Source organism: Hydractinia symbiolongicarpus, chromosome 5 (assembly GCF_029227915.1).
Source record: "Hydractinia symbiolongicarpus strain clone_291-10 chromosome 5, HSymV2.1, whole genome shotgun sequence".
NCBI lineage: Eukaryota > Metazoa > Cnidaria > Hydrozoa > Anthoathecata > Hydractiniidae > Hydractinia > Hydractinia symbiolongicarpus.
This window is the reverse complement of record NC_079879.1, coordinates 12,159,418-12,176,760: the sequence shown is the minus strand read 5'-3', so window position 1 is coordinate 12,176,760 and position 17,343 is coordinate 12,159,418. Positions and strand designations below refer to the sequence as shown.

Sequence of the window (17,343 nt, the reverse complement as noted above, 5' to 3'; positions counted from 1 at the left end):
GAACTGACGTCCTGTTAAGTTCAAACATTCTTTATCACCCAACAATTATACCCAATGCAAATCAGTAATGAAAATTTAGCTATTAAACATGCCATTTTACCCAGACCTTCAATTAAAAAAAATGAAAAAAATAAGATAAATTTTACTCTTCTTGTTCAAAGTATTTCCAAACTTTTCATCAAAATGTTCGCAATTCTTTTAGAGCAGGGGATAAAAAGAAGTGTGGCATAAATTTGAATGAGAAGGAAGGATGAATTCACAATTCGAATAAAAACTAAAATAGTTACCCTTGCTGACAGTGCCGGACGATGCAACTTGAGGGGCCACAGTTCCAAAACAAAATCCTAAATAAATGCATGTCACATAGAAAGCACCTGACAGGAAAGCCAGTTGGCACATTAAAGTTTTAACATGGTTCACAAATTATGATGTTATCAGGCCTCTCGGAATCCTCCTCTGGATTAAAAAACAACAACACATGAACCCTAGGAGAGGGGTCATACAGTGCCTGCCGCCAAGCATACCTTTTGTTAGGTATGTGATTTACTAGAAACGTTACGTTTAAATACCATTTCGACTAGCGACGTTTTTGTTTAGAATTGTACTTTGCAGGGGATGAGTGCAATTCCTTGAGGGGGCAATTACTTTAAACTTTGAAACCGGATGACAGAAATTCACGATGTTGTAGTAGTTATATAAGTACTTATGTCATGTATTTTTGCTAGCAGGTGATCACAAAGGAGTTGTTCCGATGATATGCTAGCACTAGGAAGAAAATCACGCAAGATTTGAAACAATTGATTCCTAAAAATGATATTATTTCTCCTCTAAGTGGCGGTTATATTTTGTTTTTCTTTGGTCTTTGTTAGCGTTAAATAATGTGTCGCACTAATGCACCGTTTAATCCTGTGTGATATGTTTTTGAAGAAAAAAACAGGTTTTTACATCTTAAAGCAAAAAAAGATTCTTGCAGATATGACTTCTTGTTTTATCTTACTGTTGTCATTGACGTCGTTTCACTGGTTGAAAACAATTTTTTTATATTCAGGCTGGAAAGCTACTAAGAAGCTAGGTCAGGAAATTGGTACATGCGAGATATAAAGATTTATTGTACATGGAAAAAATGACCCATTCTCTGCATGTGTAACGTCATTTGAAAACCTAGGGCATCAAATTGACTTTTAATTGGAATGAATTCGTTTCAAGATATTCTATGATGCTCAAAAACTTCACTACTGAAACAAACAGTTCAGGATGTATAAGGTATCGCAAAATATCTCTTCAACATTAGACGGACGGAAAAATGCCCAGCTATAATACAGTAAATAGAACTGAGATCTTGTTAAGTTCAAACATTCTTTATCACCCAGCAATTATGCCCAATGCAAATCAGTAATGAAAATTTAGCTATTAAACATGCCATTTTACCCAGGCCTTCAATTAAAAAAAATGAAAAAAATAAAAAAAATTTTACTCTTCTTGTTCAAAGTATTTCCAAACTTTTCATCAAAATGTTCGCAAATCTTTTAGAGCAGTGGATAAAAAGAAGTGTGGCATAAATTTGAATGAGAAGGAAGGATGAATTCATAATTCGAATAAAAACAAAAATAGTTACCCTTGCTGACAGTGCCGGACGATGCAATTTGAGGGGCCGCATTTCCAAAACAAAATCCTAAATAAATGCATGTCACATAGAAAGCACCTGACAGGAAAGCCAGTTGGCACATTAAAGTTTTAACATGGTTCACAAATTATGATGTTAACAGGCCTCTCGGAATCCTCCTCTGGATTAAAAAACAACAACATATTAACCCTAGGAGAGGGGTCATACAGTGCTTGCCGCCAAGCATACCTTTTGTTAGGTATGTGATTTACTAGAAACGTTACGTTTAAATACCATTTCGACTAGCGACGTTTTTGTTTAGATTTGTAGTTTGCAAGGGATGAGTGCAATTCCTTGAGGGGGCAATTACTTTAAACTTTGAAACGGGATGACAGAAATTCACGATGTTGTAGTAGTTATATAAGTACTTATTTCATGTATTTTTGCAAGCAGGTGATCACAAAGCAGTTGTTCCGATGATATGCTAGCACTAAGAAAATAATCACGCAAGATTTGAAACAATTCATTCCTGAAAATGATATTATTCCTCCTCAAGTGGCGGTTATATTTTGTTTTTCTTTTGTCTTTGTCATCGTTAAAAAATGTATCGTATCGATGTACCGTTTAATGCAGTGTGATATGTTTTTGAAAAAAAACAGGTTTTTACATCTTAAAGCAAAAAAAGGTTCTTGCAGATATGACTTCTTGTTTGATCTCGCTGTTGTCATTGACCTCGTTTCACTGGTTGAAAACAATTTTTTTATATTCAGGCTAAAAAGCAACTAAGAAGCTAGGTCAGGAAATTGGTACATGCGAGATATAAAGATTTATTGTACATGGAAAAAATGACCCATTCTCTGCATGTGTAACGTCATTTGAAAACCTAGGGCATCAAATTGACTTTTACTTGGAATGAATTCGTTTCAAGATATTCTATGATGCTCAAAAACTTCACTACTGAAACAAACAGTTCAGGATGTATAAGGTATCGGAAAATATCTCTTCAACATTAGACGGACGGAAAAATGCCCAGCTATATACAGTAAATAGAACTGAGATCTTGTTAAGTTCAAACATTCTTTATCACCCAACAATTATGCCCAATGCAAATCAGTAATGAAAATTTAGCTATTAAACATGCCATTTTACCCAGGCCTTCAATTAAAAAAAATGAAAAAAATAAAAAAAATTTTACTCTTCTTGTTCAAAGTATTTCCAAACTTTTCATCAAAATGTTCGCAAATCTTTTAGAGCAGTGGATAAAAAGAAGTGTGGCATAAATTTGAATGAGAAGGAAGGATGAATTCATAATTCGAATAAAAACAAAAATAGTTACCCTTGCTGACAGTGCCGGACGATGCAATTTGAGGGGCCGCATTTCCAAAACAAAATCCCAAATAAATGCATGTCACATAGAAAACACCTGACAGGAAAGCCAGTTGGCACATTAAAGTTTTAACATGGTTCACAAATTATGATGTTAACAGGCCTCTCGGAATCCTCCTCTATATTAAAAAACAACAACATATTAACCCTAGGAGAAGGGTCATACAGTGCCTGCCGCAAAGCATACCTTTTGTTAGGTATGCGATTTACTAGAAACGTTACGTTTATTTGTAGTTTGCAAGGGATGAGTGCAATTCCTTGAGGGGGCAATTACTTTAAACTTTGAAACGGGATGACAGAAATTCACGATGTTGTAGTAGTTATATAAGTACTTATTTCATGTATTTTTGCAAGCAGGTGATCACAAAGCAGTTGTTCCGATGATATGCTAGCACTAAGAAAATAATCACGCAAGATTTGAAACAATTCATTCCTGAAAATGATATTATTCCTCCTCAAGTGGCGGTTATATTTTGTTTTTCTTTTGTCTTTGTCATCGTTAAAAAATGTATCGTATCGATGTACCGTTTAATGCAGTGTGATATGTTTTTGAAAAAAAACAGGTTTTTACATCTTAAAGCAAAAAAAAGGTTCTTGCAGATATGACTTCTTGTTTGATCTCGCTGTTGTCATTGACCTCGTTTCACTGGTTGAAAACAATTTTTTTATATTCAGGCTAAAAAGCAACTAAGAAGCTAGGTCAGGAAATTGGTACATGCGAGATATAAAGATTTATTGTACATGGAAAAAATGACCCATTCTCTGCATGTGTAACGTCATTTGAAAACCTAGGGCATCAAATTGACTTTTAATTGGAATGAATTCGTTTCAAGATATTCTATGATGCTCAAAAACTTCACTACTGAAACAAACAGTTCAGGATGTATAAGGTATCGCAAAATATCTCTTCAACATTAGACGGACGGAAAAATGCCCAGCTATAATACAGTAAATAGAACTGAGATCTTGTTAAGTTCAAACATTCTTTATCACCCAGCAATTATGCCCAATGCAAATCAGTAATGAAAATTTAGCTATTAAACATGCCATTTTACCCAGGCCTTCAATTAAAAAAAATGAAAAAAATAAAAAAAATTTTACTCTTCTTGTTCAAAGTATTTCCAAACTTTTCATCAAAATGTTCGCAAATCTTTTAGAGCAGTGGATAAAAAGAAGTGTGGCATAAATTTGAATGAGAAGGAAGGATGAATTCATAATTCGAATAAAAACAAAAATAGTTACCCTTGCTGACAGTGCCGGACGATGCAATTTGAGGGGCCGCATTTCCAAAACAAAATCCTAAATAAATGCATGTCACATAGAAAGCACCTGACAGGAAAGCCAGTTGGCACATTAAAGTTTTAACATGGTTCACAAATTATGATGTTAACAGGCCTCTCGGAATCCTCCTCTATATTAAAAAACAACAACATATTAACCCTAGGAGAAGGGTCATACAGTGCCTGCCGCAAAGCATACCTTTTGTTAGGTATGCGATTTACTAGAAACGTTACGTTTAAATACCATTTCGACTAGCGACGTTTTTGTTTAGATTTGTACTTTGCAGGGGATGAGTGCCATTCTTTGAGGGGACAATTACTTCAAACTTTGAAACGGGATGACAGAAATTCACGATGTTGTAGTAGTTATATAAGTACTTATTTCATGTATTTTTGCAAGCAGGTGATCACAAAGCAGTTGTTCCGATGATATGCTAGCACTAAGAAAATAATCACGCAAGATTTGAAACAATTCATTCCTGAAAATGATATTATTCCTCCTGAAGTGGCGGTTATATTTTGTTTTTCTTTTGTCTTTGTCATCGTTAAAAAATGTATCGTACCGATGAACCGTTTAATGCAGTGTGATATGTTTTTGAAAAAAAACAGGTTTTTACATCTTAAAGCAAAAAAAGGTTCTTGCAGATATGACTTCTTGTTTGATCTCGCTGTTGTCATTGACGTCGTTTCACTGGTTGAAAACAATTTTTTTATATTCAGGCTAAAAAGCAACTAAGAAGCTAGGTCAGGAAATTGGTACATGCGAGATATAAAGATTTATTGTACATGGAAAAAATGACCCATTCTCTGCATGTGTAACGTCATTTGAAAACCTAGGGCATCAAATTGACTTTTACTTGGAATGAATTCGTTTCAAGATATTCTATGATGCTCAAAAACTTCACTACTTAAACAAACAGTTCAGGATGTATAAGGTATCGGAAAATATCTCTTCAACATTAGACGGACGGAAAAATGCCCAGCTATAATACAGTAAATAGAACTGAGATCTTGTTAAGTTCAAACATTCTTTATCACCCAACAATTATGCCCAATGCAAATCAGTAATGAAAATTTAGCTATTAAACATGCCATTTTACCCAGGCCTTCAATTAAAAAAAATGAAAAAAATAAAAAAAATTTTACTCTTCTTGTTCAAAGTATTTCCAAACTTTTCATCAAAATGTTCGCAAATCTTTCAGAGCAGTGGATAAAAAGAAGTGTGGCATAAATTTGAATGAGAAGGAAGGATGAATTCATAATTTGAATAAAAACAAAAATAGTTACCCTTCCTGACAGTGCCGGACGATGCAATTTGAGGGGCCGCATTTCCAAAACAAAATCCCAAATAAATGCATGTCACATAGAAAGCACCTGACAGGAAAGCCAGTTGGCACATTAAAGTTTTAACATGGTTCACAAATTATGATGTTAACAGGCCTCTCGGAATCCTCCTCTGGATTAAAAAACAACAACATATTAACCCTAGGAGAGGGGTCATACAGTGCCTGCCGCCAAGCATACCTTTTGTTAGGTATGTGATTTACTAGAAACGTTACGTTTAAATACCATTTCGACTAGCGATGTTTTTGTTTAGATTTGTACTTTGCAGGGGATGAGTGCAATTCCTTGAGGGGGCAATTACTTTAAACTTTGAAACAGGATGACAGAAATTCACGATGTTGTAGTAGTTATTAAAGTACTTTTGTCATGTATTTTTGCTAGCAGGTGATCACAAAGGAGTTGTTCCGATGATATGCTAGTACTAGGAAGAAAATCACGCAAGATTTGAAACAATTGATTCCTGAAAATGATATTATTCCTCCTGAAGTGGCGGTTATATTTTGTTTTTCTTTTGTCTTTGTCATCGTTAAAAAATGTATCGTATCGATGTACCGTTTAATGCAGTGTGATATGTTTTTGAAAAAAAAACAGGTTTTTACATCTTAAAGCAAAAAAAGGTTCTTGCAGATATGACTTCTTGCTTGATCTCGCTGTTGTCATTGACGTCGGTTCACTGGTTGAAAACAATTTTTTTATATTCAGGCTAAAAAGCAACTAAGAAGCTAGGTCAGGAAATTGGTACATGCGAGATATAAAGATTTATTGTACATGGAAAAAATGACCCATTCTCTGCATGTGTAACGTCATTTGAAAACCTAGGGCATCAAATTGACTTTTACTTGGAATGAATTCGTTTCAAGATATTCTATGATGCTCAAAAACTTCACTACTGAAACAAACAGTTCAGGATGTATAAGGTATCGGAAAATATCTCTTCAACATTAGACGGACGGAAAAATGCCCAGCTATAATACAGTAAATAGAACTGAGATCTTGTTAAGTTCAAACATTCTTTATCACCCAACAATTATGCCCAATGCAAATCAGTAATGAAAATTTAGCTATTAAACATGCCATTTTACCCAGGCCTTCAATTAAAAAAAATGAAAAAAATAAAAAAAATTTTACTCTTCTTGTTCAAAGTATTTCCAAACTTTTCATCAAAATGTTCGCAAATCTTTTAGAGCAGTGGATAAAAAGAAGTGTGGCATAAATTTGAATGAGAAGGAAGGATGAATTCATAATTCGAATAAAAACAAAAATAGTTACCCTTGCTGACAGTGCCGGACGATGCAATTTGAGGGGCCGCATTTCCAAAACAAAATCCCAAATAAATGCATGTCACATAGAAAACACCTGACAGGAAAGCCAGTTGGCACATTAAAGTTTTAACATGGTTCACAAATTATGATGTTAACAGGCCTCTCGGAATCCTCCTCTATATTAAAAAACAACAACATATTAACCCTAGGAGAAGGGTCATACAGTGCCTGCCGCAAAGCATACCTTTTGTTAGGTATGCGATTTACTAGAAACGTTACGTTTAAATACCATTTCGACTAGCGACGTTTTTGTTTAGATTTGTAGTTTGCAGGGGATGAGTGCAATTCCTTGAGGGGGCAATTACTTTAAACTTTGAAACAGGATGACAGAAATTCACGATGTTGTAGTAGTTATTAAAGTACTTATGTCATGTATTTTTGCTAGCAGGTGATCACAAAGGAGTTGTTCCGATGATATGCTAGTACTAGGAAGAAAATCACGCAAGATTTGAAACAATTCATTCCTGAAAATGATATTATTCCTCCTGAAGTGGCGGTTATATTTTGTTTTTCTTTTGTCTTTGTCATCGTTAAAAAATGTATCGTATCGATGTACCGTTTAATGCAGTGTGATATGTTTTTGAAAAAAAAACAGGTTTTTACATCTTAAAGCAAAAAAAGGTTCCTGCAGATATGACTTCTTGCTTGATCTCGCTGTTGTCATTGACGTCGGTTCACTCGTTGAAAACAATTTTTTTATATTCAGGCTAAAAAGCAACTAAGAAGCTAGGTCAGGAAATTGGTATATGCGAGATATAAAGATTTATTGTACATGGAAAAAATGACCCATTCTCTGCATGTGTAACGTCATTTGAAAACCTAGGGCATCAAATTGACTTTTACTTGGAATGAATTCGTTTCAAGATATTCTATGATGCTCAAAAACTTCACTACTGAAACAAACAGTTCAGGATGTATAAGGTATCGGAAAATATCTCGTCAACATTAGACGGACGGAAAAATGCCCAGCTATAATACAGTAAATAGAACTGAGATCTTGCTAAGTTCAAACATTCTTTATCACCCAACAATTATGCCCAATGCAAATCAGTAATGAAAATTTAGCTATTAAACAAGCCATTATACCCAGACCTTCAATTAAAAAAATGAAAAAAATAAAATAAATTTTACTCTTCTTATTGAAAGTATTTCCAAATTCTTCATCAAAATGTTCGAAATTCTTTTAGAGCAGGGGATAAAAAGAATTGTGTGGCATAAATTTGAATGAGAAGGAAGGATGAATTCATAATTTGAATAAATCTTTTGAAATAGTTGCCTTTGCTGACAGTGCCGGACGATACAACTTGAGGGGACTCAGTTGCCAAACCAAATCCTAAATAAATGTATGTCACATAAAAGCACCTGACAGGAAAGCCAGTTAGCACATTAAATTTTTAACATGATTCACAAATTATGATGTTAACAGGCCTCTCGGAATCCTCCTCTGGCTTAAAAAACAACAACATATTAACCCTAGGAGAGGGGTCATAAGTGCCTGCCGCAAAGCATACCTTTTGTTAGGTATGTGATTTACTAGAAACGTTACGTTTAAATACCATTTCGACTAGCGATGTTTTTGTTTAGATTTGTACTTTGCAGGGGATGAGTGCAATTCCTTGAGGGGGCAATTACTTTAAACTTTGAAACAGGATGAGATGTTGTAGTAGTTATATAAGTACTTATGTCATGTATTTTTGCTAGCAGGTGATCACAAAGGAGTTGTTACGATGATATGCTAGTACTAGGAAGAAAATCACGCAAGATTTGAAACAATTCATTCCTGAAAATGATATTATTCCTCCTGAAGTGGCGGTTATATTTTGTTTTTCTTTTGTCTTTGTCATCGTTAAAAAATGTATCGTATCGATGTACCGTTTAATCCTGTGTGATATGTTTTTGAAAAAAAACAGGTTTTTGACGTCGTTTGACTGGTTGAAAACAATTATTTCGTATTCAGGCTAGAAAGCTACCAAGAAGCTAGGTCAAAATATTGGTACATGTGAGATTTAAAGATTTATTGTACATGGTAAAAATGACCCATTCTCTGCATGTGTGACGTCATTTGAAAACCTATGGCATCAAATTGATTTTTACTTGGAATGAGTTCGTTTCAAGATATTCTATGATGCTCACAAATTTCACTACTGAAAGAAACAGTTCAGGATATATAAGGTATCGGAAAATATGTCTGTCAAAGTAGACAGGCTGAAAATTGTACAAAGCTATAATACAGTAAAAAGAACTCAGATCATGTTAAGTTCAAACATTCTTTATTACCCAACAGTTATGCCCAACGCAAATCAGTAACTGTACAGTGATGTATGTGATGGGACAAATCCTTTAAATTTTGAAACGGGATGACAGAATGTCATGTTGTAGTAGTTAAAAAAAGTACTTGTTTTATGTATTTTTGCTACAAGGTGATCACAAAGGAGTTGTTCCGATGATATGTTAATAAAACCAAACAAGTTTTGAAACAAAAATCGATTCTTGAAAGTGATATCATTCCTGCTCCTAATGTAGTCTGTATTATGTTTTGCTGTTATCTCGATCAACGAAAATGATGGTGCAGAGAAGGCATCTCTGTCATGATTTAAAAATGGTAATACAGGTGGGAGGAGATTCTCCTCAACATTATTTTACATGTGTAATAGGCCTGGCACAAAATGACGACTAAGCCTACCCTTCATTGATGGTTGACTGACATCTTCAAGACTCTAAGTGAAAAAATGTTAAATTAATAAATTATAAAAACTCTGTTGGACTGACATTATTTTAGAAAAACTAGTGGTTTCATTTCTGCAGTTTTCTTCTTCATTATTTACAATCTTTTCGTCCAAGAATGTACTAAACATTTCAAGATGATTGTGATCGATTTCCATAGGATGCATTTGCCACTATACCAAATAAAACATTGTGTGCCAAAATACATACCCTGTATCCATGAGTAACTTTTGCTGGCTTCATTGTACTCATATCATCATTAACACTATCACCAACTTCATCAACTGCACTTCCAGTTTGTTGATTCAAAACCATTTCTTTGAGCTCTGGAGATATCGGAGGAATACTAACACTACTATAAACAACAAGTCATTGATATCAAGTTTACATAGCGAATGCATTTTGCTTGATGCTTAAAAAAGGGATGTAGTGGAATTTCAGACACCATTGTAAGAATAACAACAACAAAAGAGATATAATTTTGTTAACTTGCAACTAATATTGTTTACTCCTAACAAGGCTTCCATCGAAACTGATGTTATAAAGTGTGGTTCAAGATCAAAAGTTGTATTCAGTTTATTACTCTAAGGTACATTGCTTTTTGCGTTAAAAGATTAAGAGATTTGAACTACACATGGTAAATTTACTAATTTTAAAATGACAGAAGCTATTCTTAAATTTTTCATGAGAAACTCATAGTGTGGCTAGATTTTTTTGTATCATGCAGCAGTAGCATAAGCATAAGCCTCACCTAGACTTGTACGGTGAAAGGTTTTCATCACTTCCACTTCCGTTTTTCTCATTGCTTTTATTACTCTGGTCTTGGGAATAAAAACTTATGACTCCATGAAACTTTGTGACCTATAAAAAAAAGATGTCTCTTACAAATCTGGATTTGATCTTATTTAAGAATATTTATACAATAATTCAAGATAAAAAACAGTCAACACAGACCACATTTACAGTTAGCACAGACCACAACTGACCACAAATGTCCACGTTGACACTTATCCTTGAAATTAAACTATAGTTCATATGTACATGTGCGAGGCATATTATAGTTGGTGAGGTTACCTAAACTGCGTGTGTGATGCCTAAATACATAGTTGTTATCTTTTTGGTTGTTGTTCCGGCCATACATTATAGATAAAATTATTTTCATTTCGCCAGCCGACCAACCGTAAGCTACTATCAACTTCGCCCGTAGAACAACTAATTAAGTTGGAGTCGCCTTGTGTATTTTTAAAAATACGAAAATACGTATTTGTATTTTTGAAAATACGCGTATTTTAAAATACGAAATCAATATGTTTTAATAGGAAATTTCCGTATTTCGCATTTTTTAATACGAAAAGAGAAGTGGTCGATTTTCCTAGAGAGCATCACATATATGGCTTACTTTAGTGGCAATAAGATTAAGAATTCATTAAAACACATATATTTGAAATTCATTTACCAAATGTGCTAAATTTTTGCTTGTCTGTTACTTCAACCAGTCATTGTAGTTTATTTGTAAACAGCAACAAACACTATTAAACATAACATATGTCATAGCCATCAACCTTTTATGGTTGTTTTTTATTTCATGTTGACCGCTTAGGTCAACATTGCTGCATACCTGCTTAGATTGGAGCAAGATGTGGGATAAGGAATAAGTGCAGGAAAACCATGTCGAACATTTATGTGGAGTGCTTACAATAGCTTGTCGTTTGGCGTAGCTATATAATTTTTTCTCAACTTCGGTTTATATAAAAAAACAACCTGTGAACCACCTGTCGTTACCTCATTTAATTAAAACAGTGACCAGGAATAACTTCCTGTAATAGTTGCACACCTCTCAGCCACAGTGAAACATTAAATACAGGTCACGATGACTGTACACTTAAACCTACGATACACAAAATATCTCAAAATGTTTTAGCTAGCTATAAAACAGAAATATCTCTTTGTTGCATTCACTTTAAAGAACTCACAACTAGCTGGCTACACACACAACGAAGAAAATGTCCAGCTTAGTTAAAAATCAGATTGGCGTAGATTAAAATTAAAGAAAAAAAATAAATCATAATGTTAGCTAAGATAAAAATCAGGAAGAGGAGTATGTTGGTTAGGTTAGCTTATTATTACATCATGCTGGACGTATATATATGTTTGTAGCCAAAATCTTAAAAAAGCGTCATAAAGTGTTCATATTAGCAGGAGCGGATCTAGGATTTTTTTCTGGTTAGGCAAAACTGGACAGATTTTTTTGCAAAGTAATATCAAGGGTTGTGGTGTTGTACAAGGTGAAGCGGCCGTTTTGTGTTTTTATTATAAAAGGAGCTAAAATCGTTCCAAAAGTGAGGTTTTTAGTTATTAAAAATTCTTCCTAGATTAGAAACGAAAGTGTCTTTATAGCCCAATAAATAAAAGTAACCTCCGTAGTTTAACACTGTTATCCTCGCTAAAACATGCGGATGGAAAACTCCGTTTGGTAAATTAGACTCGAAACAGGGTTAGCGTTGCCATAGTTCCTTTGAATGACATACCACACTGGTATCATCTAAGCATCTTTTTTACGTTTTATGCATTTAATACGAGTACAAGTAATCGCCAAGTTACAAATTTGGGGAGTTACTTTATTTCAAAATATGCAATAAGTCTAATAGCTAATAATACAACAAAAAATTACATTACAAGACAATTTTAGGAATAGATAGTCAACAGCAATGCAACGTAGAATTATTGTTTGGAAAATTACAGCCTGTGCTAACAACCTGCAAATGCAAAAACAAAAGCATGTGTAAGATAGCAACGTATAATAAACGACTACAAAAAGTATATAGTAGTTACCCCTTTATGAAGTTAATATTTTTTAATATTAAGGTTACTGGTGTAGTTTCGCACCAATTTCTATTAAGCATTAATTTTATTGTTAAAAAATTTCCACAAAAGTTGAGTACTTTATTAAGCCAGAAAAGAGTTGGAATCAAGAAAAATAACATCAAAACATTTAACATGTCTGCATATTATTTACCCTCACATGCCCCTGTCAACTATGTTTAAAAGTAAGAGTCGAAATTTTTAAAAAAGTTTTAGTAACTAGGTCAATTTTGAAGATTCTCATATAAAAAGCAACATATATATATACACATTCTACTCATATGCATAAGTTAACATGACATTTTCATTGGTTTGTAGCAGAACGTTCTTTAACATGCAATTCTTGTTTCGATCTGTATCATTTTACGTGAAAATCATTTCTATCAGTACAAGTTATTTTGATATCATACCCATCCATTTGATATATAAATATATATCCATTGTTTACAGTTTTCCAATATTATAAGGATTCATAATGAATCTCCTGTGTTCTTTAATTGATGGTGATTTTCATTGTCAGAAGAATATTAATCATGGCTGACATCAATATATCTATTCCTAAAACAAAATTATATATGTTGTATTGCTCAACAAAAAAGAAGAAATATTATACAACAAACTTGGACTATTCTTAAATTAGGTATTGTTTCATTCTTTTGTTTTTAGCAATTTTATCACAATTAAAAGCAGCGTGGGAACGTTAAGGATCTCCTTGTGTTCTTAAAATATTTTAAAATGCGCAGTAGAATGTTGTATATAAAATCTACTGTTTAAAAGTTCCAACAAAGTTAAAGTTCTTAGGGACACTCACAATCGAAAAGTATATGCTAAACGTAAATTTGCATTGGGACGAGGTAGAATCCTTTGACGTTTAAGTATATCTCATATTGTAGAAAGTATTTTGAACTTGTTGTCGTCTACCTGCTTAACAGGAGCACATATCCGAGTGCGTATGATTTCAGGGACTGACAACATTCGAATATATTACCTATCTGTAAATCCCCAGGGAAAGGGGACCTACAGACCTATTTACATTTAGCTTAAACTTTTGCGTTTATGAAAGAGCTGTCCCTTAGCTATCTTACAAGAATTATTCCTTTTCCACACGGACACAAAGATACACAGTTGCATAAACGGCTACACGAAGCCTTTGACCTTAAGACAATAAACAAAAAACTAACAAAATTCCAACTAATGCACATGCAGCTTAGCAATACTCTATACCAAACTGAACATACACCTCCAAACATTTTTTGACCTCCAAGACAGTGTTTACATAAATTGCCTCAGTTAGCATTGGGCTTTAAAAAACAAACAATCCATTTGATCGAGGTCAAGTTAAAACCTTTTGTTTTGATAAGAAAGAGATTTTTTAAATCACAAGTTTTGTAAGAACATCTGGTGATTTACCACTTTTGAGAATAGTTCTTGACACAAAAGTGCCTTAAATCCAGCAGCAGTAAAAACTAAAATATATGAAGTATTACTTACTTCAAGTAATGTATTTATTATCTTTTGAAGAGGCAGGATGAAGGTTTGGTTTAAGACAACAACATGGCGCACGTGGCAACAATACTTCCCTCCAGCATTTCCAATCCTTTTAATATCTGAAAGGGTTTCCAAACTCAAAACTTCTTCATTTAACTTAGCTAGCATACAATTGCTTTGATTTATTCTAGCCACTTGAGGTGCTTCGGACACAGCTAACCCATGTTGAAAAAGAAGTATCCACTTGTCGTCCATGTAACCATACCCGTGGTCGTTTTAGGCGTTTAAACTTAAAAACCCACGGACGTTTTAGGCGGTTTTTCTTCCCATTTCAATATTTCATTCATTGGAACTTGAAACCCCGCGGACTTTTTAGGCGTTTTTTCTTCCATCTGTGATTTTCATTCATTCGAAACTTCAAAACCCGCGGACGTTTTAGGCGAATCGACATTTTTGCCTAAGATCGCCCCGGGTTTGTTTTTGAGTAAAATATCAATGATAAAAAAAATGATAAAACGCCGCAGTGCATGATGTCGTAATGAGCGGGATGCCAAAAACAAATTTACAAAATAATTCTGTTTTTTATGAATTATTCTATCTAAAGAATGTTTTTTCTACGGCCACAAAATTAGGCTTAAGCAATTGCCTAGGCTGCCTAACCCTAGATCCGCCCTCTTTATAAATACAAATTAAGAAGAGAAAAAGGTCGAGAAGAGACCTTCAAAACTCAACACCCCCCTTTTTAATCTAAAAGGGCCTTTGTCAACGTACTCTGGTGGTTCCTTCGCCGGCATGTCAAGGCGGAGAAAAACTTAAATCGGTTATCCATAAAAATGAAACTACTATATGGAAGTGTTAAAGTTGGTAAAATTATAATTGCTATTTGTTATTTGTAGGTTGAAGATTTCGTGCACAGTTAGCCTGAACTTCTTTTAGAGGACAGACAGAATACAGGTATTATTAATGTAGAGACTCACAATTTTTGACTTATCTTCAAAAGCCATGTAGGATAAAATATCAATGTTTTCCATCGCAACAAGTTCATCTATTGTTGGTGCTGTGTCATCTTTGCTTTCACCACTCTGAAAAACCGTTTGTAACAAGACACAACCTTCCTTTCCTCATTCAAAACTTTATCTAGAGCATAATGCTGTTGTGAATAATAATAACAATAATAATATTTACCTCTCTTTCTTCGATGGCTACAAAACTTGTAAATTTTGTTACAATTGAGAATTCAATACTCATATCAATAATTTGCTTTTTCATTTTCTGTTTAATCATCTGAAAAAAATTACGGACAATATAATCAGAATAAAATAAAAAAATCATTTTATTTGGGAGGACGGGCCTATTGGTGATAACTGTAGCTCTCGAGATATAGCCTATAACAAGTTTTCTTGTTCATGACTAATAATTGTATTATTCAACTAAACACAAACATTTCATTTATGCATTTTTCACAGCATTTCAGGTTTTTTCCAATTAGACAATAAATTTGATTAAAAAATAAGGCAATATCTAAATTTACCAACCGAAAATTTTGTCCTAAAAAACTAGAGAATGAAGATTTCTTGAAAAACATTGGGACAAATTTAAAAATAAAATTAGACTCTAGAATTTAAAAAAACGGTTATAATTTAGAAAAATATGCCATTTTTATATTTAAAAAATAAAAGGAGCAAGTAAAAATTCCTTGTATTCATATACCAAATCAGCTGACATTATTACACAAGAAGAAAACCAAAAAAAATATTACACACCTCATGTTCTATTTCATACTCACTCAACATTCCGTTTTCCCAATCTTCGATAATTGCTTTGGCAGCAAGGCGATGCAAAGACTAAATAAATTGTCTCACTATTATGATTATAATTTTTATTATTGTTTACCCACGCCTCTTTATTTCTTAACGGTACTGTTATCAATTTAACTCCATTCGAGCTACAGAAGGCGTACAAGCACAACAGTCACTTAATTAGACAACTGCTTAAGAAAACAATTCTATTTTTATGCGCTAGCAGTTTGATAAATTCACACTTTTATAGTCTCTGGCATGACTTGGTTGGGAATTGAATCCACAACTTTTTACACTATGGGCAAAAATCTGCCATAAGGCCACCAGGTGAAACAAGGCTAACAGTTGCTACCAAGTTATTTAAGAAACAATGTTTTACTTAAAATGTCGTAATAGATAAAAGTTAAAAACCGTACCAAACCGGTTAATGTACTTAGTTCTGATGTAGAAACAAGTGTGGACATATGCTTTCCATTGACAGAAGCTGTCAATGTTGCCTAAACAATAAAAGTAAACATTAACAAACAAATTAACTAGGTCAAACTAATAATTTATTGATTAAATAGAAAACAACACATTTAAAATGTAATAATATAACTAACAATTTTACAAAAGTTCAGGACAGAAATTTAAATACCATAGTGCAATGTGGGACAAAGCCATACACTACCAATCGTGAGCCATTAAACAATGCCATAATTTCATTTGGTGCCTGTAGAAGAAATGGATTTTAAATTTTAAATAACATCTAAAACCTTATTGAATCTCTTTTTAGAAGTTTAGAACTATTTGAAACAAATTCATTTACACAAACTAAAAACTGTTTTTCACACCTGTAAATGTTTTGGAGCATCATAATCATTTTGTACCCAATGAACTTTAACATCTGTCAGAACAGGTTGCTGAGACTTCTCGATTTGCATTTTCACCTACAAAATGTAATACATAAGCATTATAAAACTCGTTGACATGGTTTGAATTTGTGTGGTTATTAAATGGAGCTGAGAAAATTTCCATTTTAAACATTTATTAATTCACATACTTTTTTCTCCCATTTGGATTTCAAACTTTTATCAAAATATTCAAACCAACCACTTCCAAGGTCTGCAATTCTCCTTAACACATGTTTGTTAGCTGTTGAACTAAAAGAGTAATGTTAATGAGAAACATAATTTCCTCAGTAGTAACCCGAACATTAATAAAAAATATCAATTGTTTACCTCATTCCAAACGTAAACATTCTGATGTTTTTGTTGTTGTTTTGTATTGATGCTAGTGTTGTTACCTCATCTGATATATGTCCATCAGAAAACAAAAACACATTCTTAGGTGACTCTGCTGACGCTAAATACTGCAGAATAGATAAGGGCTTCCAAAGGTGTGTTGCTCCAAGTGATGGTTTCAAAATCTAAGTAATACATTGTTTTAAAATTAGGGCGGCAAACGTTTGCCTTTTTTGTACGCTTCCCAACTTGTACATTGTAATTTTTAATCTTTGAATTAGTGTTGAATATGTTAAAATAAAAAGTACTAAC

At 33.4% G+C, this 17,343-nt stretch overlaps 1 protein-coding gene across 6 annotated transcripts in view; it reads right to left on the bottom strand.

Annotated features, from left to right (window-relative positions):
• The window catches only part of LOC130644804 (protein mono-ADP-ribosyltransferase PARP4-like), a 55,105-nt gene that overhangs the window by 15,512 nt on the left and 22,250 nt on the right, over positions 1 to 17,343 (bottom strand). For 2 of the 6 annotated variants that reach the window (XM_057450540.1, XM_057450543.1), the window contains exons 28-40: positions 17,029 to 17,216; positions 16,851 to 16,950; positions 16,642 to 16,737; positions 16,446 to 16,520; positions 16,225 to 16,305; positions 15,773 to 15,853; positions 15,195 to 15,293; positions 14,987 to 15,091; positions 10,411 to 10,520; positions 9,870 to 10,014; positions 9,619 to 9,652; positions 1,616 to 1,672; positions 288 to 344 (exon numbers count right to left, since the gene is read on the bottom strand). In XM_057450540.1, the coding sequence (XP_057306523.1) occupies positions 288 to 344; positions 1,616 to 1,672; positions 9,619 to 9,652; positions 9,870 to 10,014; positions 10,411 to 10,520; positions 14,987 to 15,091; positions 15,195 to 15,293; positions 15,773 to 15,853; positions 16,225 to 16,305; positions 16,446 to 16,520; positions 16,642 to 16,737; positions 16,851 to 16,950; positions 17,029 to 17,216 (1,228 nt within the window). Of the gene's footprint in view, positions 1 to 287; positions 345 to 1,615; positions 1,673 to 3,145; positions 4,289 to 6,882; positions 6,942 to 8,213; positions 8,269 to 9,618; positions 9,653 to 9,869; positions 10,015 to 10,410; positions 10,521 to 14,986; positions 15,092 to 15,194; positions 15,294 to 15,772; positions 15,854 to 16,224; positions 16,306 to 16,445; positions 16,521 to 16,641; positions 16,738 to 16,850; positions 16,951 to 17,028; positions 17,217 to 17,343 lie in introns of those variants that run through there. The other 4 variants (XM_057450541.1, XM_057450544.1, XM_057450545.1 and 1 more) reach the window with 3 other exon arrangements.